We start from the raw sequence: 24,068 nt of genomic DNA on the forward strand, positions 1-24,068 counted from the left end.
TCTAAATTTTGCTAATTTTTATTTTAAAGATTTGTCCCAATGGAGAAAAAAAAAGCACCAAATAAAAGCAATTAGAAAAAATGGAACAAGCGCTTGTAATTTGGATTGAAGAATTAACTCAAAGAAGAATTCCTATAAGTGGTTATTTAATTAAACAAAAAGTTCTTCATCAGTTTTATGAATAGATGAAGCAATTGGAGCCGTCTACTTCCGTTTCCCAGGCTGATAAAGAATTTTTGGCTAGCAAAGGATGGTTAACTGGGTTTTTAAAAAGGAATGCACTTCATAACGTGAAGATCACAGGCGAGGTTGCAGCAGCAGATGAAGAAGCAGCCAAAAATTTTCAAGATACCCTGATGAAAACACTGGTGGGGAGGGTTCATCGTTTACCTGGGTGACACCCCAGCCAGCTCATCGTATTGTACTATTAAATACGACAGTACAATTTAGAATGGATAAGTGACAAATTGCTATCCCATCCTCATACTTCAGAATCCAGTGGATACCTGTGTGAAGGTCATAACTAAATCTTAGGTCAGAAGCTTCACTTAGTTCTCCATATTCCTAAAAGTGACATGGAAGTCTTTTCCCAATTATTTGGCTTTGATTTTCATTAATAAAAAAAGTTGCACATGTGAAACCCCAGTTTGGCAGCAAAGCTGAATATTAACATCCCTTTTAACCATTCAAGGAATAATTTTGTATACACACATCATTACTCCCCAAAACAGTATCCATGTATATATAGTTCGTTAACTATGTATACATGGATAACTATATATATATATATATATATATATATATATATGGCTATCCACCAAAAGCTTCAGCCACTATACTGAAAATATGATCATATTTTGATTTCAGATGATTCAGAGGAAAGTAAATGAAGTTTAGCTCAATGAAGGTTCTCAATCAAAAAACAAGAAAGGATTTAATGGATCTGGAAAAAAAAAAAAGTATTTTTGTGGAACAATTTCCTTTTAATCAAGTAAATGTCTCACCAGTGATAACTACTGTTAATGAAGAGTCAGCTGAGAGTGATTACATCAAACAGTTTTTAAAAAATAAACTTGTTAAAAATACTGCTGCAGAGATTAATAATTATCTTGATTCTGTTATGAGAAACGCAGAGGTTCATTAAAAATTCAAAATAAGCAAATGGGCAAACACCACATTTCAGGAATTATATTTGTTTTTTTCTTTGTTGATGATAGCCCATGTAAAAAATGAAATAAAAATGAATAATAATAAGCCAAACGGGAGATCACTGATCAACCCACCCAATTCCTGTCAATGTCAATTTTTGGCCAAATTATGCATCTAGATCAATTTTAATAACTTGGAAATCAGCTGCCTTTGAGCCATATGTTATCAGAATAAAACAGGCTAAGTGAGACATGTATAAGCTGAAAAAGATGACTGATCAACTGAGGGGAGGGATTCCTACTGCAGACGTATTTTAATGATTTAGCAACCTGAACATTGATGAAAGTGTTGGGGTATGTAAGGAGAGAATTAGTTCTAGGCCGCTCATTCCCTCATAAAGACATAATTTCGAAATGTGGCTGTACGACATTTATGTCAGCAGTGGCCAAATCCTGACTCAAGTTGTATACAGCTCACAAGGTTGTTTCTTTTTGGTGGGCCTTATGGTAAAAGTACCGAAGGAAAAAATTAAGTTGCATATCATGCTGTCATGTTTTGAAGTGTCTTAAGTCTTTAAGAAACCAAAGGAAACAAATCACTTGAGAGAAGTACAATTTCTATGCTAAATAAAAGTACAAAGAAAATATGAATAAACAAACAAACTTTTCCATTTATATCATAAGTCTGTATTCTTACTTGCAAATTAAGCAGAAGGAAGTAAATTACAAACCAGATTTTAATTATATACTGACCTAACCACTTTTGCTATGAATAAAATTTTCAAAATCTTAACACTAATCCCAACATAAATAACAATTTTAATTTCAATTTCTCATATTTAAAAGAAATATTATTTCAAAAAGATGTTATTTTTACTAACAGTGTCAGGCACTATCCGTGTTGCATTCCTGTTATGAGGTTATATGGCAAGTTGCAATGTAGATACATTTTGTGCAGACAGAGTCCAATTAATGATATTATAATTAGCATAATGACAAAAAAAAAAGTTGCTTATACTCACTAAAGGTGTTTGATTCTTCTTATTTATTTCTGTTAGAGTTTCTGATGTGAAGATTTCCCACCGTTTAGTATATTCCTCTGGTAGTTCTAGGTAATAACAGAAGTATGTATAACAACTATTACCAAGTAATATAAATTTATTTTTATTACTCAATGATAATAATTCTTGTGGAAAGGCTTATACGCTGATAATTAATATTTAAGGAATAATTGACAGCATTATCATTAAACATGATAATTAATACTTAATAATCAGCATAAAGTTGATTTAATTTAGAAATATAAATTAAATCAACTTTAATATATACTTTCCAATATTTCGGCAACGTTACGTTGCCATCTTAGGAACTTGGGTTCGAGGTTATATGGCGAGTGGTCGGTGTAATTTAGCGCTGGTGTAAAATTGGTGATTTTTGGTGTTTTTTGTGTGTGTTTTTCCTTAGAAAACTGGTTTTAAAGTATATTAGAACGATTTTCGTGTTTTTAGAGTATTTTGTGTGTCTTTATAACATATTTTATTGGGACTGTCGCCGCTAGAGGGATTCGTAGTGTGTAGTGTTCGTGAAAGCTCCGGATAAGATAAGTATTATTTTCAGTTATCGTTGATAAATTTATTTAATATTGCGTAGTTTTGTTTGCCTTGCGTCTCTTAGTGCATCTTTTTGTGTGTTTTTGGCGTGTTATAATTTATAATTCGATAAAATATGTTGCAAGTAAGTATGGCTCCAGTACGAAGAAAAATGATGGCCAGTAATGATGGTTCGCCATCTTTATCAAAGAACGGTAGTATAAAAGAGATGATTCAGTGTACTAGCTGCGAAATGTACGCTTTGCGGAGTGCGGTTAGATGATAATAAAGGAGTGAATGTGTGTAGAAAATGTAGGGAGAATGAGAAATTGAAGAGTATTTCGGATCGTGAGTGTGATATTTTTGTCAAACTTCAGAATGAAGAAAATAGGGATATGACAAGAAACGGCGAGGTTGTACCAGACAATTGTGAGAGTATGAATGTAAAAAGTGTGAATAATAGTATTAATGGTTTTACTGAGAATAAAAAAGATGAGATAGACACGATGAGTGAGATCGCGTTGTTGAATGGTGCGATACAAAGAGCAAAAACAGCAACTAGAGCATATGAGCAAAAGTCGACTAAATGAACCAGCCAATAATAAAAAGTATGACAGGAAAAATAGATGTATGAGTGTGAACATGAACAAACTGAAGGATAGAGTGCTGTATGGAGACTCGTTAGCACAAGGTGTGATAGTAGAGGATTTGACAAAATCGTACAACCTGGTACGACCATAAAGGATGTAACTGAGTCTATTAGAGAGCAAAAGGAAAGGTTGAAAGAAATGATTGTTGTGGCAGGTATGAATGATTTGAAAGGAGACAAAATGGAAATAATAGAAGACCTGAATGAATTGTTTGAGGTAGCAAAAGAAAAGAGTGAGAGTTAGAATGATTAGTCTTTTGCCACGGTATGACAATGAAATGTTTAAAAGGAGGGCCATAATTGCGAATGACTTTATGCGTGGGTTATGTAGGACGAGTGGTGTGGAATTTGTGGACGTGTGGAGTGAGTTCGATGGGTGAAAGGATCTATATAAGATGGATGGCTTGCATTTGAATGGATACGTGTAAGAAGACTTGAGAAAGTGTTGCTGAATGTGGTGGATGTGCAAATTCAGGGAAACTAGATTTATTAAGGGGGGGGTAGATATACAGTCCTTAGGGAGGCAGTTGAATGTAAGAATGAATATAATATGCCCGAGCAAATAAGGACAACAAATCAGAGTGGGATAGTTAATATAAGGCATCAAGGTAGCGTTGGGGCTAATGGGGGTCTTAAATTCATGTACACTAATGCTAGGAGTATTAGGAACAAGAAGGAAGAGTTTTTGACCATGGTTGGCACTTCCAGACCACAGGTTATTGGTATTAGTGAAACATGGCTGACTGTAGACGATATAGCTAGTGGGATTGAATGTGATGGGTATAGTGTGTTCAGGAATGACAGGGAGAATAAAATGGGAGGAGGAGTATTGTTGATGATAGCTGATGAGCTGCAGCCAAGGAGAATAGAAGTTGAATTGCAGGATAGAGAAAAGAGCACATTTGAGGCCATTTGGTGTGAGATTGTGGCTAGCACAACTAAATATACAATTGGGTGCTGCTATAGACCAGGTGATGGAAAAGATGGTGGTGACAGTATGCACAAGCAAATAGAAGAAATGAGTGGAAGGAGGGTGATTATTATGGGAGATTTCAACTATGGTCCCATTGATTGGCGTGAGGAGAGGACACACGGGAGGAAGGAATTGGATTTTGTGCAGTTATTAAGGGATAACTATCTGCAACAGCATGTAATGGAAAATACTAGGGGTCAGAGAGTGCTTGACCTAGTAATTGACCTAGAGTGCTTGACCTTGATCTGAGGATTTGGCTGTAACAAATGACCACATTGCCACCAATCGGTGAGAGTGATCATAGGGTCTTGACTTGGGAGGTGGCTAAAGGTGTAGAATTTTCAATTAAGACAGGGTGCATGTGGAATTATCGGGCTGGAAAGTATGACAAGCTTAGAATTTTGATTGGTTCAGTGCCATGGCATGTACAACTGCAAGGACTAAAAGTCGATAGTGCATGGGAGGTAGTTAAGAAGTGTTTGCATGAAGCAATGGCTGACTGTATACCTAGAGTCCGAATAATAAATCAATTAGGGGTTAAATGGATGAATAACACCATTAAGCTTGAGCTGCAAAAAAAGAAACAACTATGGAGGGAATTTAAGGAGAAAGGTGACCGGCAGGCACACTAACGGGATAAAGCGCAGGCCAGAAGGGTAACGAGTGTAGTAAGAAAAGCAAAAAAGGATTACGAAAGAACATTGGCCATGCAGGCTAAAGAGAATCCTAAACAGTTTTTAGATATGTAGCAAGTAAAAGGAAAAATGTACATGGCAGAATGATTTTAAAGAATGCCGATGGTAGGGAGGTAACTGAATCAGTTGATATAGTTGAGTTACTGAGTGAGCACTTTGCAAGAATATATCATCCAGGTGGTGACATTGCAGAAACGAATGTACCAGTAGATTATACGGGAATTGTGGTGAATGAAGTGGAGGTGAGTAGTCTATTGCATAACCTCAATGTCAATACATCTGTGGGATTAGATGGTATAATACTACTATATTATACCATCTAATACTACTACTACAGTAATACTACTATACCAGCTCGTGTTGCACGAGAAGCAGCTAAAGAATTGTCAGCATCCTTGACCATTTTGTTTAATTTGAGTCTCGGGTCTGGGTTAGTCCCGAGGGGGTAGAAAGAGGGGAAAATAGTTCCACTGCATAAAGGTGGTTCCAAGACTGCTGTTGTAAATTACCAACCGATTAGCATATCAGGAATCATTGTCAAGGTCTTAGAGAAATTAGTCAAGAAAAGAATACAGGATTGGATAGATGAAAATGGGATATTGTATGGGGGACAACATGGTTTTGTGAAGGGTAGATCATGCCTCAGTAACTTGTTCAGCGTTCACTGTGTTTATAACACAGTGAACGCTGAACTGGATAGGGACAATGGGTTTACAGTAATACTACTGGACCTTGCTAAGGCTTTTGACAGGATACCACATAGAACCCTAATCAGTAAACTGGGGCAAATGGGGAAAGATATAGGGTTGGTGAGATGGATAGGAGGGTGGTTAAAGGAGAGATACCAGAGAGTGGTTTATTCAGGAGTGGAGTCAAAAAGATGTCTTGTGACTGGTGGAGTGCCGCAGGGCCAGAGTTCTTGGACCACTGCTTTTCAATTTGTTCATCAATGATATAGGAAAGGATTTGAGAGGAAGTGTTCACTTGTTTGCTGATGATGCAAACTTGGGTAGAGCAATTATGAGTGCACAGGATGTCAAAATTTTACAGGATGATTTGGATAGTTTGGAGGACTGGGCTAAGAAAAATGGATGTCAATTTAATGTGCCAAAGTGTAAAGTTATGCACTTTGGGGTGAAAAGAATAGCAGCAGTATATCACATTGGTGGAACCGTACTCCAGGAGATTAATGAGACCAGGGATTTGGGAGTGTTGGTGGATAGGGAATTGAAGTTTAGGGGGTACATTGCAAAAGTGACTAAAACAGCTCACCAAATCACTTGTCTTCTGAAAAATACTTTAACATGCAGAGACAAACAAGATGTTATTCCTCTGTATCGAGCCTTGATAAGACCCCATCTGGACTACTGTGCCCAGTTATGGGCATCAGGGTTTCTTCGTGATGGGGAGAAAGTGGAGAGGATCCAGAGACGAGTGACCAAGATGATAGCAGGTCTGTGGAATGAACCTTATGAGAATAGGTTGAAGATTTGTGGGTTGCAAAAATTGGATAGGCGAAGGAGGGGTGATATGATTGAGACATTCAAATTACTGAAGGGTTTCTATAAGATTGATCCAGAAGATATTTTTGAAAATATGACTGGTGGTGTGAGGACTAGGGGCCATGAATGGAAGCTGGGCAAGAGTGTGGTTGACAAGGGTGTTAGAGCTAGGTTTTTTACTTGGAGAATAGTGAATGAGTGGAATAAGCTTCCAGAGTCTGTTGTGGGTGCTACGACCGTGAATGAGTTCAAGGCAAGGTATGATAGATACTGTGTCAATGTCGGATAGTTGTTCTTGACATGATGTTAGGGCCTCCCTCGATGAGTCTGTCGACTCCTTGGAGTTGCCCGGAACAATAATAATCTTCATGGGAACTTAAGATAAAGACACGTGCACGCAAGTACTACATAACAGCAAATGAGAAACGAAGTGAGAAAGCTACTGTTTTCCTAAACTCCTGATGGTGCTCCCTGGTGGGCTATATTAGGTGTTCTTGGCCTTTGGGCTGGTTCTTCTGATGTATGTTTCCCAAATTTGGGGCAGTCTCATGCATCCAAATTTGTTGAGGTTTGGCATGTTCCTAAGGTCTGAGGCTGATTCCATGAATAGTCTTTCATATTTGAACTTACTGCAGTGTATTACTGTGGCTTTCTTCCACCTTATTCTGTGGCAAGTATCCAGAGCATAGTCTGCAAGCCCAGAGTGGCTGTACTGGTGAAATCGGATGTAGTCCTTGTGTTCTGAGATTTGCTGTCCTGCCTGTTTGGCCAAAGTAGGACAATTTACAGCTGCAAGGGACCTGGTATACACCAGGTAGATCTAGGGGAAATGGTTGGTCTTTAGTGGAGTGGATAAGAGATACCACTTTTCTATACGGTCTGCAACAAGTGGTCAAATCATGTTTTTTTTAGGATTTTGTTGATTTTTTCCGAGGTGCCTCGGATGTAGGGAATGGCGATGGATTTAGAGTAATCTTTTTTGTGAAGGGGGGGGGGGGATAACTGGTTTTTGTGTTTTTTTTTGGTGTGGGGGGGAGCCATTGGCTGAGAAAGTGTTAAGGATGTGATTTAGTTCAGTGGTTAGGGCTTGGTCATTTGAACAGATTAGGATTAGTTTAGCCCTGTTGAATAGTGTCTTAATAACTCCATATTGTTGTGAGGAGGGAGGGTGGGGAGGGTTGTTTGTGAATGTATCTGCCTGTATGGGTGGGTTTTCTATAAACTGAGAAAACCAAGGTATCATCAGGTTGGCAGGTGACTAGTGTGTCTAGGAAGGGGAGGCTATTGTTTTCCTCTTTTTCCAGGATGAACTTGATTCTAGGGTGTTGGTTGTTTAAGTGTGTTAAGAAGGAGAGGAGTGTATCCAGGCCATGTGGCCAAATAGCGAACACATCATCAATGTAGCGAAGCCATATGGTAGGTTTTTGTGGGGCAGTTTAAGGCTTTCTCTTCAAAAGTCTCCATAAAGAAGTTGACCAAGGATGGGAAAAGTGATGAACCCATGGCTCTCCCGTTTGTAGAATTTTTTCCTCCCAACCGAAATAGCCTGAGTTCATTGGGAACTGAAATAGGGCTGAGATAATGGGAGGAAATTTAGCTTGGATTAGTTCTAAGGTTTTTTTGAGGGGGACGTTTGTGAATAAGGAGGAGACATTAAAACTGACCATTATGTCATTATGTTGGAGTGTAAGGTATATTGGTTTTGAAGTGGGCCGAGTTTTTTACGTGATGGTGTGTTGCCAGTATGGTGTGAGAGCTCTTTGGCTAAATATTTAGCTAGTTTGTAAGTGGGGGAAATCAATGCCATCCACTACGGGACGTAATGGCACATTTTCTTTATGTATTTTTGGGAATCCATATATACGGGGGGGGAGTCTAGAGTTATATGGGTTTTAGTCTGTTAGTAATCTCCACATGCCAAGAAATGACCTTATTAAGGAGCCTATGGAGTTTTCTAATTTGCGAGTTGGTGGGATTGTATTCAATGGGGAGGTAAGTAGCTCTATCTAATTCAATGATAATAAATTCCTAATCAACATGTTTAAAAAATTTTAATGTGTAATAAACCTAATGCAGTCAACAGTAACATTTAAAAATCCTAAGCAAAACTCAATCCACACATGCATAAATGTTTATAATAAATCATATGGCATCATTAAACATAATTTACTAAATTCAACACTGTCCTTGCATCTAAATGCTGAAATAGGAAATTTTTTCATATACTCATGCACAGGGAATTGTAAATTGATAAACAATAACAATTCAAGTTTCGATTTCAGTTTATGCATGTTGGTTTCAATTTGAGTCTAATTTTGAATCCAGTTTTCTGATTTTTCTTCTTATTATTCCTTCCCTCCTCTTTTATCTTGTGTGTTGAGGATTTTTCTAAATTTAACCGCTACTGTATCGAGGATAAAGTGGTTAAGCCCTATGCCTCCTTTTCTGATTTTATATATATATGTAATCTGATATTTATTATGAATTGATTCTGCATTCCATTTGAAATAAAACAGTAGTGCTACTAAATATGTTCATTCAAGTCCAAATAGACGCAACTCTTATCTAAGGCAGAAATTATACCTTTACGTCTCTTCACTTCATTCTGTTTCACTGAATTCTTTTGTATTATTTCACCAACAGTTGAAAATCTGCCTCACTGCATTGGTTAGAGTGGCAGACTTCAGACAGCTCACTAGTTTGAAACTCAAACTGGGTACCATTATGGCAGTGCAGACATTGTCTGCTTACCAGGTGATTTGCAGACTATGGCAGGGATGAGCCTTGTATTCAGTCATGAAATCTTGATTGTGCTAGCTGTACCTAAAATGAGATTTATGTTTACCAACAGTTCAAATAAGTTTAGCAGTGACAACTTTCTTCAGCAATAAATTTTGAATGACTATGACAATCACACTTCAAAAATACTGCATCTCAAGCACTACTCAATATACAATGAGCAGGGCTCAACAAGTTCACTTACTCGTCCAAAACTCTTGCATTTTTTAAAATATGTCCCATCAGGTAAATAGAAGTTCCACAAAATGATTAATAGTGCTGCACCATGGATGGAGAAGTTATTTTTTATTAAATAAAAAATATTCTATTTTATTCAGTCTGCAACTACTTGCCAGATAGCAAAATCAACAAGCCATGGAAGAGTGGGCAAGCATATTTGTTGAGCCTTGCCCATAGGTATAGTCTCTGCTTTTGTGTATCTCCAGGAAATTTCCAGTTGTCTCATATATAATTTTCCACTCATTCTTGGCAAGTATATATTAATGGTGTATAAATATATTAATTTCTTGAGAAATATATCAATAATAAGTATTAATTAATGAATTTATTATTGAGATGATTATATATATATATATATATATATATATAATCTGATATTTATTATGAATTCATTCTGCATTCCATTTGAAATAAAACAGTAGAGCAACTAAATATGTTCATTAAAGTTTATTAAAATTATTAATAAACTATTTAATTAAACAGTTTAATTTATTTAATTAAGTTTTTAGTCATTAAATTATTTAATAAATAAACAAAATAAAATGAAATAACTGTCATTAATTATTAATGAATTAAGAAAATTACTCATGTGCAACATAGTTCCTACATGTTCTTATTTTAGTAATCTTATGGTAAGCCTTTTATTGTATCTTTTAATCCTTACCCAGAAGAAGCCACAAGTAACTACAGTAAAACTAGTAGATTTTTTTCTTCTTTTTTTATGTTATTTTTGTGAAATAAACCCAATGTACTTTCTTATAACTGATTTTACTGCTTGAAGATTTACATATTCATCAAAAATTGAAGTGTTTTTGAATGAAAAATTAAACATGTGCAAAAAAACCTCTATTACACATTTTATTCTTAATGTTTTATATGGATTAGGGATAGTGAGTATTAAAAATATAAAATAAATAAATAAAATTCTTAATGAAAAGTGGGAGGGGAATGTAAATCTATGGTTTAACAAAGTAGTGAATGGCCTCCCATTTCTGCCACCTATTAATAAGTTACATGATTATTTGGTTTTGCATGAATTGTAAAGTAACATAGTTGTTAAACAGGTTTAACAACTGCCTAAAAAGTTCCACAAAAGTTCTAGAGCAGGGTATGAATAAAATGAATAAAAATATAAAGAATATAGAAAATCAATAAATATTAAAAAAAAATCCTAGAACATCTACAGTACAAATGTATTATAGGTTAGCAAAAAACCTTTTGAGTGGTAGCTACATAATACACTGAATTAGCTTTACATTAGACCCCCCCACGATTATTCAGCATGATAACGAAGTACCACATGATATCAACATCATGTGCAGCTACTATAAATGGGAACACCTATCTGTACGTAATCAGTAAACATTTGCCAGTAATGGGCAAATATGGGGACGTAAACCAATCTGACCATGGGCAGTTAGCTCTGGACTGGAGGGCAGATGCCAGTATTTCGGAAACAGTTGCATTTGTTGGTTGCTGCCATATTACTGTATCAAGGGTGTACCAGGACCGGATCAACCATGAACAGACATCCAGCAGAAGGGCTCACATTGGTCAGCCATGTGTGGTTGATCCTAGAGGTGAACAACAGGTGTCGCGACTGGTATCTCAGCAATGACATGCAAGAGTTACACAAATCACCCACCAGTACAACAGCAGGGTAGTTCGACCCATTTCCACATGCACAATGCATGTAACTGGGTTTGCCTGGGGTTCCACAGATGGAGATAGACAAGGGTACCCACAATGATGGCCAAGGAATGTCGGCAATGGACCCTCGCCAGATGGAAGAGTCGCCTGGAGTGATGAGTCCCGTTTCCTACTGCACCATGCTGATGGCTGGGTTCTCATTTGGTGTAAACAGCATGAAGCACTATTCCTTGGTTGCACAGTTGATGCTCAACAGTCCAGTGGATGTGGTGTTATAGTCTGGAGAGCTTTTTCCTGGCACACCCTCCGTTTGTTATCATCTCACAAACACTGAATGGTAAATGCTTCAGGGACCTGTTAGCATAGCATCTCCTTCCATATCTGCAGGAAGTCTAACATGACTGGAGTGCCATCTTTCAACAAGACAACAAACCCAGTCATTGGGCTTGTACAACTACCGTGTTAGAGTAAAACTTCAGTTATTTTTAATATAAACCAAAATAATCACTTGACATTTTGACCTTCAAATTAAGGTCATCATCTGGAGTATATACAAGAAAGAAGATGCACTACAATCTACATGGTATGATAAAGTTACATTGATTTGGACAACCATTAAAACTTTTGGCCTGACCTCTGGTGGATAAAAAAAAACTTACTACATGTAACACTAGAGCTGTTCTTATTATTATCTGTTTGGTCAAAAATAAATTAAGCTAGACTATTTCAACATATAATTTCAACAAATTTATCACTATCCTTTAATTCATTAACACTCACTTTCTTCACTTGATATATTATCGACAACTTTTGCCACGTCTTGCATTGTCAGTTGTAATTGAATATACATGATTTAATGCTTAATCAGATCTATTCATAGAATTCTATGAGCACAAGTAAATTCTTCAATAGCTAGTGTCCTTATTTGTAGGGAGTCACCACTGTTAAAACTGAACTTTAATGCCAAGCACAGATCTATCAAGATGGGATGTGATGTCCATCTGCCTTGCAACTCTCTGCTAAAAAGTTTCACAATATTTAAAGCTTTTTCATTGCCTTAGTTTGAAGTGTTCTTCTGGTCTGTTTGAAATGTTGAATTCTTTGTAATGGGATCTCTGATTTTGCAAAGGGTCTTCTACTGCAGAAAATGGTAATCTGTTTCCAGTAACCATTTCAATCAAAGCATCAGTAAATGTCTTTGAATACATTTTAATGCTAATTGTTGGGCAAACAATGAGCATTAAATTTATTCATTAAAACCCTAATTTTATTCTGCTTTATCACCATGCAGGAATAATCTTTATTCACAGAAATCTCTTTTTTTTATCATTAGCAAATGAATTGTTTTTGATGGTGTGTCTCAAGATGCTGAGATTTGTAGTTTACAATCACTTGCTTTGCAAGTTGACTTTGCTTTTTTACCAGAACCATTAGAAGAAAAATATGAAGAATACACTTGATTTCTTTTATGACAGCTCATTTTTGAAAGGCTACAAAAACTATAAAAGAAAAATGTGAGAAAATCATATGAAATTAGAAGTATTTTTGTTCAAGACAAAATTTAAGGAGAGACAGCTTTATTTAAATGCTAAGAAAGAGAATAAAGCTATGTCAGATAATTTAATTCCAGCAGCATCCATTTTAGAAGGAATAATAAGTTTTGACCTGCTAGAAAGCAATATTACATTTCACTTTTTGATGTCTTGAAAAAGCACCCAACCATTAGTCATAGTGACTAATTTTATCTGGGGAGGAGAGGGAATGTTGACATAGTTTTCCCATGTAGTAATTACAGGCTTATTTCTCTATTTTGGTTTAAAATTATATTTTTTAATCAGTTTAAATTCAGATTAGAGGGATTTTTTTTCCCCTAGTTCCAGTCCAAAATTTGATTCGGGTTTTTCAAAAAGTATCCAATTTTATTGGTTTATCAATTCTGTTTCCCATCACTGCTCATGGATGAAAAAAACAGTTGCTTATCATTCAGTTATGGTTATTTTCACTTCTTAATTTAAATCTGTGAATTTTCTACAATATTCAACAAGAAAAGAGCTTTTGCTAAAATAATTAAAAATAAATGAAATTATGGGTTAAAGTATACTTATGGAGATACATTTACATGGCTGTTATCTGTTTGTTTTAAATATATACGTAAGCACTTGGAAGTAAGCTATTAACTGTGAACTAATAATAAATAACAACAAAGTATCCATTATTATGATAAAGCAGTATGAATTATACATGAAATTTTAGAAAGCATTCCATAAAAGCATTGTGTATGTGTGTGCATATACACTAATTATAAAGAACTATTTACTTCTTTATCGCTCTTACATACACAATAGAGATAAAGAAAATAATGATCATTCTTTTGTGCTGATGCAAGCCAGAGAATAATCATAATAAAGACATTTCCGTAACAGTAGTAAGACACTACAGTTATTTCACAAATAATTATGTTTTTGCATAATTCATTTATAAGCAACTACAAAAACCTTAACAGCCTATATATATTTCGATGATCACACATTTACTGTTCTCATCAGGAGGAGAAATGAAATGAAATGAAATGTATATATAAAGCATTTGACATCCAACAACCTTACAGTACTCCAATGCTGTAATTGTTTTAGGTGCATTTCACAAAATGTGCAAGCCTTTTAGATTAATTCTGTACATTGAATATATAAACTTCTGGCTCATATTTGGAATTTTTATTAAAATTTGTCATGCATGCCATTTATGGTTTAAACTGAACTGCTTCAAGTAAAAACTAAAATGTTACAAATTTACAACTCTGCTCTGTGAATAGAAGTTAATTAAATTTGATCCAAATAAGGATCTCCACTAAAATTTGCTGAATCATCTAAATTAATTCAGATCTGACCATTTCTTAGTTAAGTAAAATAGTCCTGAAATCTGAAAACACACCCCAACTCAATATCACCAGAGTTAAAGATCGGTACCATCAACTTAAGAAGCCTGAATGGCAAAGAAATGGAGCTAGCTAAGGAATTAGATAAGTACCAAATTGACATAATAAGGGTGACTGAAACAAAAAAGACAAAAACTGGTGAGATCTTTCTGAGCAATAAATACAAAATGTCATATTCACACAATGACAATCAAGGAAAACAAGGAGTAGCCATAGTATTCAACACTAAATACGAGGCTAATCTTCTTGAATGACAGGCGGTCTCAAGTAGAGTGATGTGGGCAAATGTCACAATGGGGAACTGGACAATGAGACTTATTTGTGCCTATGGTCCCATAGAAGCTTCTACTGAGGTAGAAGTGGAGGAATTTTTTGAGGCTTTTAGAGAAAGCAACTGAAACAATGAAAAAGGAAAAGTTGGTATTTGTTGGGGATCTAAATAGCAGAGCAGGAAATGATTGTCAGACATACAAAAATATTTTGGGAAAATTTGGAGAAAAGAGCAAAGCTAACAATAATGGCAAATACCTGTTGGATTTCTGCTCAGGACATGGACTAGTTATTACTAACCCCATATTCCAACATAAAAATGTGCACAAATTCATATGGAGAGAAGAGGCAAGGAATAAGAAAAGTCTCATTGACTATGTTATTGTTGATAGTGATGTTTTCTCACTGGTGCAGGACACGAGAGTATACAGAGGATTTGGAAGTGATCACTATTTAGTCTTGAGCAGGATAAAACTGAATTTCATATTGAAAAGAATAACACATAAGAAAGTTTTAAAGCGAATAAAAGTTGAGCAGCTCTCAGATGTGAACTGTAGACTAAAATACACAAAGATTATTGAAGAAAAAAATGAAAGAGGTTGAGAACAGAAACCAAATCTTGGAGATTCAATGGCAAGCCTTGAAGAAAACCCTGATTAATTCAGCCAGAGAGGCATGTGGTGAGGTTGTCTGCAAGGATAGAAAAATCAGAACTCCATGGTGGACACAGGAAGTTAAAGATGCAGTGAAGGAAAAGAACTAAGCATTATAGATAGGAAGTTAGTAATGTAAATTTTTCATTTAGTACAGTAATCCCTCGATTAGTGCATTTTCGATTAGTGTGTCATTTTTTTCGATACCCAAATTTGATTAGTGTGCCTATATACATCTTAAAAATAAATGTTAGATTTTTAAAAAATATTTTATCTATACATTTTTATGGCTAACTATTTTAAAAAATCACTCACCAGTATGAAATAATTTAGTTACCGATTTAAAACATTTTATAAAGTTATTTTTAATGGCTCTTATTTTTATGCTCTTATTTTTATGTTCTCTGCCAGGTTGGCAGCAAAACGACCCCGAGGAAGACCAAGATATAGGTGGATTGATACGGTACAAAGTGCCTTAGACGATAGAAATATAAGATCTGATAATGTTGGAGTCTTGACAAGTAACAGACTGATTTGGAGGAAAATTGTAGATAGGAAGTTAGTAATGATGTAATTTTTTCATGTAGTACTGTCATATCCTGTACACCCCTTGAGGGTACATGGCAGGAATTTGATGATGATGATTTTTAATGGCATACTACACTACTTCCACGTACACTATGTTCCAAATTTTTACCACCAAAATTTATGTCGTCTGCTATAGTATGCCCACAGATTCGAGACCATTCAACATTTCTGCGCATGTCACAAAAAGGAGAATCCATTCCGATAATAATGTAATCATTCAGTTTTCTGGGATGAGTTGTTTATTATTACATGTCAGAAAATTAACTTCTCTTTTATGATTATTGTAGTTTTTAAAGTGGTAACTATTTTGCATGTATAACAGTTGGGAAATTTTATCTAGAAAGCACGTAACTTCGCAAGTTGGCGACCAATTCGTACATCCTTCATTTCTTTCTCCTCTTCAATGATAACGTCCAAGAATTAATTAAATCTCATTCTGAAGAACTGAGTGATTCCGACTTGCTAAATTTAGATGCACAGCGGGAAGATCCCGAAGAATATGAAGAAAATTTAACCACTGATAGTCATCCAAAAGAGATTTCATAGAAACAATTCGAAAATATTTTTCAAAAAATCGAAGTTTTTAAGCAGCAATGCTTTGAGGCTGACCCTGATGAAGAGAGTAAGCAGCAAAATTTTCAGAAGAGTAGAAGAGGCAATAGGGCCAAACTGTAGGTTGTATGAAAAAAAGAAACAAAATGCCTGCCAAACTACATTAGCTCAATTCTTTGTAACGAAGTAGAATAATAAAATTTATATTCTGAATATGTTTTATTGTCTTTCAGCTTCATGGTTTTCCTTTAACTAGACCCTGAGACATACCTTAATTCTTTTATAAAAAAATTAAGGTTCAAGAAAGAAATTCGAGGAACGAATTATACTTTTTCCCATAGGTTATTTTATACGATTAGTGAGTTTTCGATTAATGGCCTGTTTTAAAGAACGCATTAGGCACACTGATCACGGGATTGCTGTACAATCAATCCTGTACACCCCTTTAGGATATATATATATATATATATCAGGAATTTGATGATGATGTAAAATAGTTCAAAGCAATAAAAAAAAAAGACACTATTTTTGTATTCTGTGACAATGCTAGTATATAAGTCAAAAATGAAGCTAGGTTTAATTAGCATGAGGATATTACTACATAACAATCTGTTTGCTATTTAAAAACCAATTTATGATTGTCTTGAATTATTTCCATACCTGATTTCTTGTTGAGTAGTCTAGCTTGCAGTTATCACTGTGCTGTTCATGGTGGCATGCCTTGTGAAACCATATTTACTACCCTCATATGGCCAAAAATAGATGTCTAGTTGCAGTTCAAAGTGAAAATAAGTACCAGACTTAAAACCCTTTGTCAAAAATGTGGTTTCTTTAAAAAGATAACCATACTTCTGAACTCTAACACATATTTACATGCTTGTAGAAAACCATCCTTAGATCCAAAAGTTAAGAATTATGAAAATGTTCAGGCATTAAAATTGTATTTTATATGAGAATGAGTCACAGCTTGTTTAAAGAAGCATTAAAGCAGAATAACATATATCAAAACTGACTAACAACAGAATGTTCCTACCCGACACTCCTAAAGCTTGAAGATACGAAGTGGCTTCATGATTGGGGAGTGGAGGCAAGAAGACATTAATCAAGAGTGATGTCAGTGATTCATAAGTCAAGTACAATAAAGAATTACTCATCACCAGTTTCCTAACATGTATCCTCAAGGGGTGTTCAAGGCTACTATGACAGCACTTCAGGATTACATTATTATTAAACTCCTATCCACAATTTTCCTCAAAATTAATTTATTACTTGTCACCATTCCAATATTTTCATATCTAACAATTCGTGGTTTTGAGGCACTTTTAACTCAATGAATCTGCCTAGATCTTGGTCTTCTTCTTCTGGCTCTCTTTCCTGCTGTCTTGGCATTAAACATGCTAACTTTTCCTCACCCATTCTATTTAAGTGACCATGCCACTTTAGATTAGCTCTGCTTACAGATTCTTGAATGCTAACAACATCAATTTCCTTTCTAATATCTCCATTTTTAATATGACTCTGTCACTGATGCTATCTGTTCACTTCCTTAATTTTTTTTTCAGAACCCTCATATCTGTGGTCTTTAGTCGTCGATCAAGTGCTTTATTTCTAACCCGACTCTCAGATCCATACTGGTTTGAACACTCTCTTGTACACTCTTAGTATGACATATACACTAAAAACTATGTGTAAATAGCTAAAAAAAATTTACTTGTTCTATAGACTCTCCATTCAGAATGCAGTTAATGTTCAAAGCTGCTGCCTATTTTCATAGTTTTGGTCTTTTTATTGCTGATTTTCATGCCATATTTGTTACAGCTGTTATTCAATCTAGTTAGTGAATCCTGGAGACTTGCACTAGATGTGTTTAGGAGTACAACATCATCTGCATAAAGCAACGAGCTAAGTTTGACACCTCCAGTTCTAATATTATGCCTGCTGTCGCTTTTTTTCATAATGTGATCCATAAAGATCACAAATAGGAGTGGAGATAACATGCATCCATGTCTTACCCCTGATTTTACATCAAACCACCTTTCTGTACTTCCTTCAAATCTAACTGCTGACTTACAATTTAAATGTGGATAGACTACGTACTGCTCCATTCACCCCATATAATTGTAGTATTTTGAAAAGCTTTTCTCTGAGCTCCTTGTCATATGCCTTTTTCAGATCTACAAAACTTAAGTACAGATCTTTGTCATATTCCCATTTCTCAATTATTGGTCTTAACCAATAGATTTCAAAAAAATTCTGAAACCCCAGATCATCTGACTGGCTGAGAATTTTACTGCTGACACCAGACAACTGGGGTTAAATTTTTCCCCTGATCATCTTCGAACTGTCTGTCTGCCATCAGCACCCTGAAGGTTAAACTTTTTCTTGTCAGAAAAAATTACTCTTTTCCATAGATCTATTTTGCATGTTCTTTGCGCCAATTTAACTGAGTCAATCTCATTTTTCAAGGACTTCTTTTTAGGACAACTGGCTATCAGTCCCTGTCGAATGAATAGTCTCCCGACAGTTACTAAACTTGCCACAACTCCTGTTTCTCTGGATGACATGTGATTTTTGAGTCAGAGCCGCTGTCCCCCCTTTTTCCTTTCAGCAGAATGACTACAGGATATCCTTTAACTATTTCACGAGAGGAATAGCCTTCTCTATTCAAAGCTTGAATCACGTTTTTTCTATGGTGTTAACTGCATGTAACCAGCCATGGAGATCTCAGCACAAAAATGTGAAAACTAGTTCTTGCTGTCTATTTATAGCATAAAAAATTCTGATGCAATAGCAACTATTACATTACACAAAAACCATTGAGAATGATAGATGATGCAATACAATGAAATAACTAATGATAAACCAATGGAAATGGCCATTTAACTACTAAAAACTATATTTATGTAAGATGATGTGGTTTCTATTAACATGAATATATATACAGATATTATGTATTGTGCTTAAAAGTACTTATGTCTGTTAGATTGTTATATACAAGAATGTCATTTAAAGAACTGCAAGGATTGTCATTAAAATTAAAATTAATTTTAAAAATTAATACATAAAAAAATAAATAAATAATAAATAAACTGTTGTATGAGTTTTGAAGTTGAACTGGGATGTTTTAAGAAATTTAAAGGATAGCAGGGAGAATTGTCAATGCTAATTCTGATAAACATCAACCATGGAAATATTTGTAGAAAATATCTGAAACTGAACATGAAAGAGAATGTTAGCAAACTTGTGACAGAAGGGTCATTAATTAACTAACTGCTCTTTCTTCTATGCTGTTTAAAGTAATTTTAGGAAGCACTTAGAGGTAAAATCCATCCATTCACAAATAATACTATTCATGAATGGATGGATTTGTGATCAGTATGAAGTTAACAGCTGTTTGGAAGTAAAGTAATTCCTTAAGAAAAAAGAGAAAAACCTGTTTTTGGATGATAAGTAAGCAAAATTTTAAACATGTTTAAAAAATGCCAAGAGAAAGAATGAGAAATGAAGTTAGAGTAATACAAAGAAGAGAAGTCTCATCTTGACTAGAAATTTGGGTGTTGTTTAAAAAAAAGTGATGACATTAAAGGTTATCAAAACTCCACTTAAGAATATAACGATCAAAATTTAAGACTTCCACCTCAAAGATTTGATTTCAGTATTGCAATTCAAACAAGAAAGAGGAATGCAGGTCACAAAACTGTCGATGGATTTCCAGTTGAATGGATATAAGGAAGGAAGGAAGAGAGTAGGTAAAGGAACACATTCTTGTAGGACAGCAGCATTATTTGCAAATGTTCGAGGATAAAGAATGCTCCGCCATCACATCAGCGTGGTTGTCGTAGCCACTCTTCAAAACAATGGTCATGGATTTGAATCCCATTATGGGCATGGATGTTTGTAATTGTCTTTAGGTGGGAAATGAATTTCATCACCAAGTGTGAGACCACTGCCCTGCTTACTGGAGGCCTGAAGTGGCTTGAAAAAAGTTCCATGTTTCTTCCGAGGTTTCTAGACTATGTAAAAATAAATAAAAAAATTACAAAATATATAACTGATAATAACAAAAAAAATCCTTAGCTCACCCACGATACATATGTACTACAGTTTACTAATAACTTTTTGTGAGCAGAAACCACATAAAAAATTTACATCCCGAAAGAAATCTGGTAACCATTACAGAATGTTAGAAAAATCATATGATGGAAGCTTATTTAATAGGCCTTTGAGTCAAAGCCAATTATATACTTTAGATATGATAGGCAACCACTTGAGAATTCCCCAAACTTTTCATAGCATTTGTCTAAAAATGGAAGACATAGATTTTGTGTTGAATGATCATGGCAAAATCCAAAGTAGTTATTTATAAATTGAAAGGCTTCAAGGCAATGTAGAAGTTCAGTGTTAACAGTTTACTCTATCACTTCAAAAAAAAAATTTAAATGGGAACTGGATAGTAATTAGATGACAAATATTGTCATTCTTTTTGTCACAATGCTACAGTAATCTTTAAAACAGAAACATCTGAATCCTTTCCAGTGAATCCTGCAAGGTGATGTACTAGCATCTTATTTGTTCTTGGTATGCTTGGATTATATTTTCTGGACTATCAACACAGAAGATCGTGGTTTTACCATTAGAACATCCACCCACACCATGCAAATAACTGATCCTAGCTTTGCTGATAATGTTGTACTTATTGATACAGAACCAACAAATGCACAAAAACATCTGTCTACTAGAGGCACAGTCTAGAACTTATTGGTCTGTAGATCAACATCCAAAAGTCCAAAGTATTCTCAATAGGTTATGAAAACCTAGATGATGACAGAAAAATTTCTGGGCTGCAGTACAATTACCAGTGGAATAGTAAAGAGCAAAACCTACTGCACAAAACTTCAGCAGAACAATCAGAGACATGCGATCAGGACAAGGAGACTTTCTGGAATTTTGGTTAGGACAAGGTTCATCTGATCTCTTTCTAGTAAAAAATCAAAGGATGAATTCATTGAATGCCATGTGTTTGAAATGATCTAAAGAAATTTGAAGAAAAACAAGCCAAGAAAAGACCAGCTTTTTCTGTGCATGAGGATGCATTTTCACACAACTCTCCACTAGCTATACATTTGATTATGATTACAACCTGCCGCGATGAGACTTCTGTTTCCATGGAGTACCTATCTAAAGAATAAATAACCTAGTCCATGAGAAATAACATCTTTTGCAGTCCATCCTGGGAATGTGCCATATAACATCAGCATATAATACAATGTTGACAAAAGTATTTGGACACGTAGTTGTAGTTAAAAAAGTGTTTTAATTACATTTCTATTACTGAATGGGACTATTTTTGACCTGAATGACAGCAATTACCCTTTAGTGCATGCTTTCAACCAATTTATATGTTGCAACAGGAATATTCTTCCATTCCTTGCACAAAGTTACCCCTATTGCTGATGACAGCTGCCATCATCTGGAGCAAATTCAGCATTCTAATTCATTCCAAAGATGTTCAATGTGGTTGAGGTCTAGACTCTGAGCTGGCCAGTCCACCACTGTCATGCCGAAACATGCAAGGGTCACTGCTGAAGTACTTCCACAGTGTTCAAAGCATGCAGTTGTCCAGGAAGCTATAAGACATCATGGTTTTGAGCATGTCCACCAATGGACCAAGCCCTATCCAACTGACCCCCACCAATATCATTATGGAGTCTCCACCAAACTTGACAGTTGGAATGATGCAGTCCTGCTGAAACCATTCCCTGTGTAATCTCCAGTTCCAAACCAAATATGCCCATCAGAGTGAAACATTTGGAAACCTGATTGATCACTACACAGAATTCTTTTCCAATCCTCCACAGTCCAGGAACAGTAGAAAGACACCAGTCCAAATGTCATTTGGTGTAGAGCGAGATTGATGAGTAGCCTGTTCTCAGCAACTCTGCCTTGGTGACCTAAGGCATGCAACAGGTTGACTGCAAGGGCTGCAGCTGATGGCATGCAGAATGCTTGAACATTTCAAGACAAAGCTCGCCGATATCAGTCAGTGATTGTCAGTCACCTCCCAGGATGTTTTCCTGCTGTAGTGGCCCATCAACTTTCCATCTATGAATGACATAAGCAATGGTGGATTTTAGTATACTGAGATGGATAGCAATATCATGGACAAAAAAAAGACCACTGACATAACAACAAACTCCATCCCACATTGGAAGTCTGCCAGTTCAGCTGAACATGGCATCTTGATGTCGAGTGCAGTGAAAAACATGCAGCACATCCCACCTTTTATTATCAGACTTACACAGGCAGTCCCTGAATATTTCGGTAGAATCCAAAATTTGCATGGCAAGTAAGATGTCCAAATACTCTTGTCAACACAGTGTATATACCGATTTTTATTTCCCCCTTTCTATCAAGAATATGTAAATTTATTATTATTTTTTTTTTTTTTTTGCTTCTGATTAACTTTGTTAGTATTTCTACATATACAAGAGCCAGCAGATGCATGGCAGCCTTATCAATATCCAGTGTTCATTTGGATTTCATTAGTCATTCAAAAAATTCATAAATTTTTTCCTGTAGTTGCTATGCTCTTTTATCCAGCGGTTTAGAGTATAAGTTTCTAATTAATTTCAAAGATATTATTGGTTTTACTTTGATACAAGGTCCCATTTTTTTTAGCATTCTTAAATCTGCATACTGTATAATATCTACCTAATATGGTAGCATGTTTGATCTGGTTTTACAGTATTTCAAATACCACACAATATATGGTATTTTCTCTAATCTATTTGATATTACTGCTAATTTTGGCTAAAATGCAACAATACAGGTTTAACAGACTTTACCAAATTGCCCTATTCCAGGTAGTACCAAATATTTTAGGAAAGTTGATGCACCAACTGAGAACAGTAGTTGGATGATTTGGGATTTGTACAGAGAGTAAGTAGATTGCCAGGTGAAGAGGAAATCTCATCAGCAGAAGATAAAGTTTTTGGAGGCTGAAAAGGATATGATGTATTTCAGCCAGGAAAGACTATTTACTAAGTACGAAAGTCAGAGCATGAAGATGAACAGGATCTTGCTTAGAGAATTGGGTATTATCAAAGTAAATGGAAGTGATCTTTCTTACAAGATATACAACATGACAGTGTGTTTCAAGTTTTAGTGAAGTATAACGGGTTATCCTCGACCACTGCAAATTGGCAAGGAGATCTGTGTTTAAGATATTAGTTATGAGAAATTTTAAAACGGAGGTCATTGGTGCCCTTAAAGGATTTCAGGATAGTGAAATATGATTATTTATGTAAAGGAAGAAAACAGTAGCCAATGGTACAGGGCCTTTGGGTACAGTGAAGTGGAAACCAGCTAAGGAAGGAAGGAATAGATTATGCATTCAATATCAAAAACAAGCTTCTTGAATGACAGGCAATTTTGAGTAGAGGATTGTGAGCAAATTTCAAAATGACAAATTGGAGAGCAAGATTTATTTGTGTCTATGGTCTCACACAATTTTTAGTAGGAAAGAAATAAAAGAAATCCGAGTTATTTTTTGAAAACCTGAACAGCAAGGTAGGAAATTAATTTAAAACAAGAAAATGTTCTGGGAAAATCTGGAAAAAAAGAGGAAAACTAATATCTGTATTTTAAATATCTGTAGGGCATCTTGTTCAGAACATGGACATTTACACCACGGTCTAACATAATAATATGCATAAATTCACATGGAGAGAATACACAATAACTATGAAGAGTCTTGGTGATTAATAACATAACAACATTATGGGATACTAAGGCAGTGTTAGCTTCCTTATACGAGTTGCCCCAGTCCTGAAAATACTTCAGGCGC

At 35.3% G+C, this 24,068-nt stretch overlaps 1 protein-coding gene across 4 annotated transcripts in view; it reads right to left on the minus strand.

Annotated features, from left to right (window-relative positions):
* Window positions 1-24,068, minus strand: part of fmt (phosphatase 6 regulatory subunit 1-like protein fmt) — a 450,952-nt gene that overhangs the window by 264,324 nt on the left and 162,560 nt on the right. For all 4 annotated transcript variants that reach the window (XM_090406310.1, XM_090406311.1, XM_090406308.1 and 1 more), the window contains exon 14: window positions 2,171-2,256. In XM_090406310.1, the coding sequence (XP_090262436.1) occupies window positions 2,171-2,256 (86 nt within the window). The remainder of the gene's footprint in view (window positions 1-2,170; window positions 2,257-24,068) is intronic.

The sequence above is a fragment of the Typopeltis vanoorti genome, chromosome 16 (assembly GCF_054136105.1).
Source record: "Typopeltis vanoorti isolate ZY-2024b chromosome 16, IOZ_Tvanoo_1.0, whole genome shotgun sequence".
In the NCBI taxonomy this organism is placed as follows: Eukaryota; Metazoa; Arthropoda; class Arachnida; order Uropygi; family Thelyphonidae; genus Typopeltis; species Typopeltis vanoorti.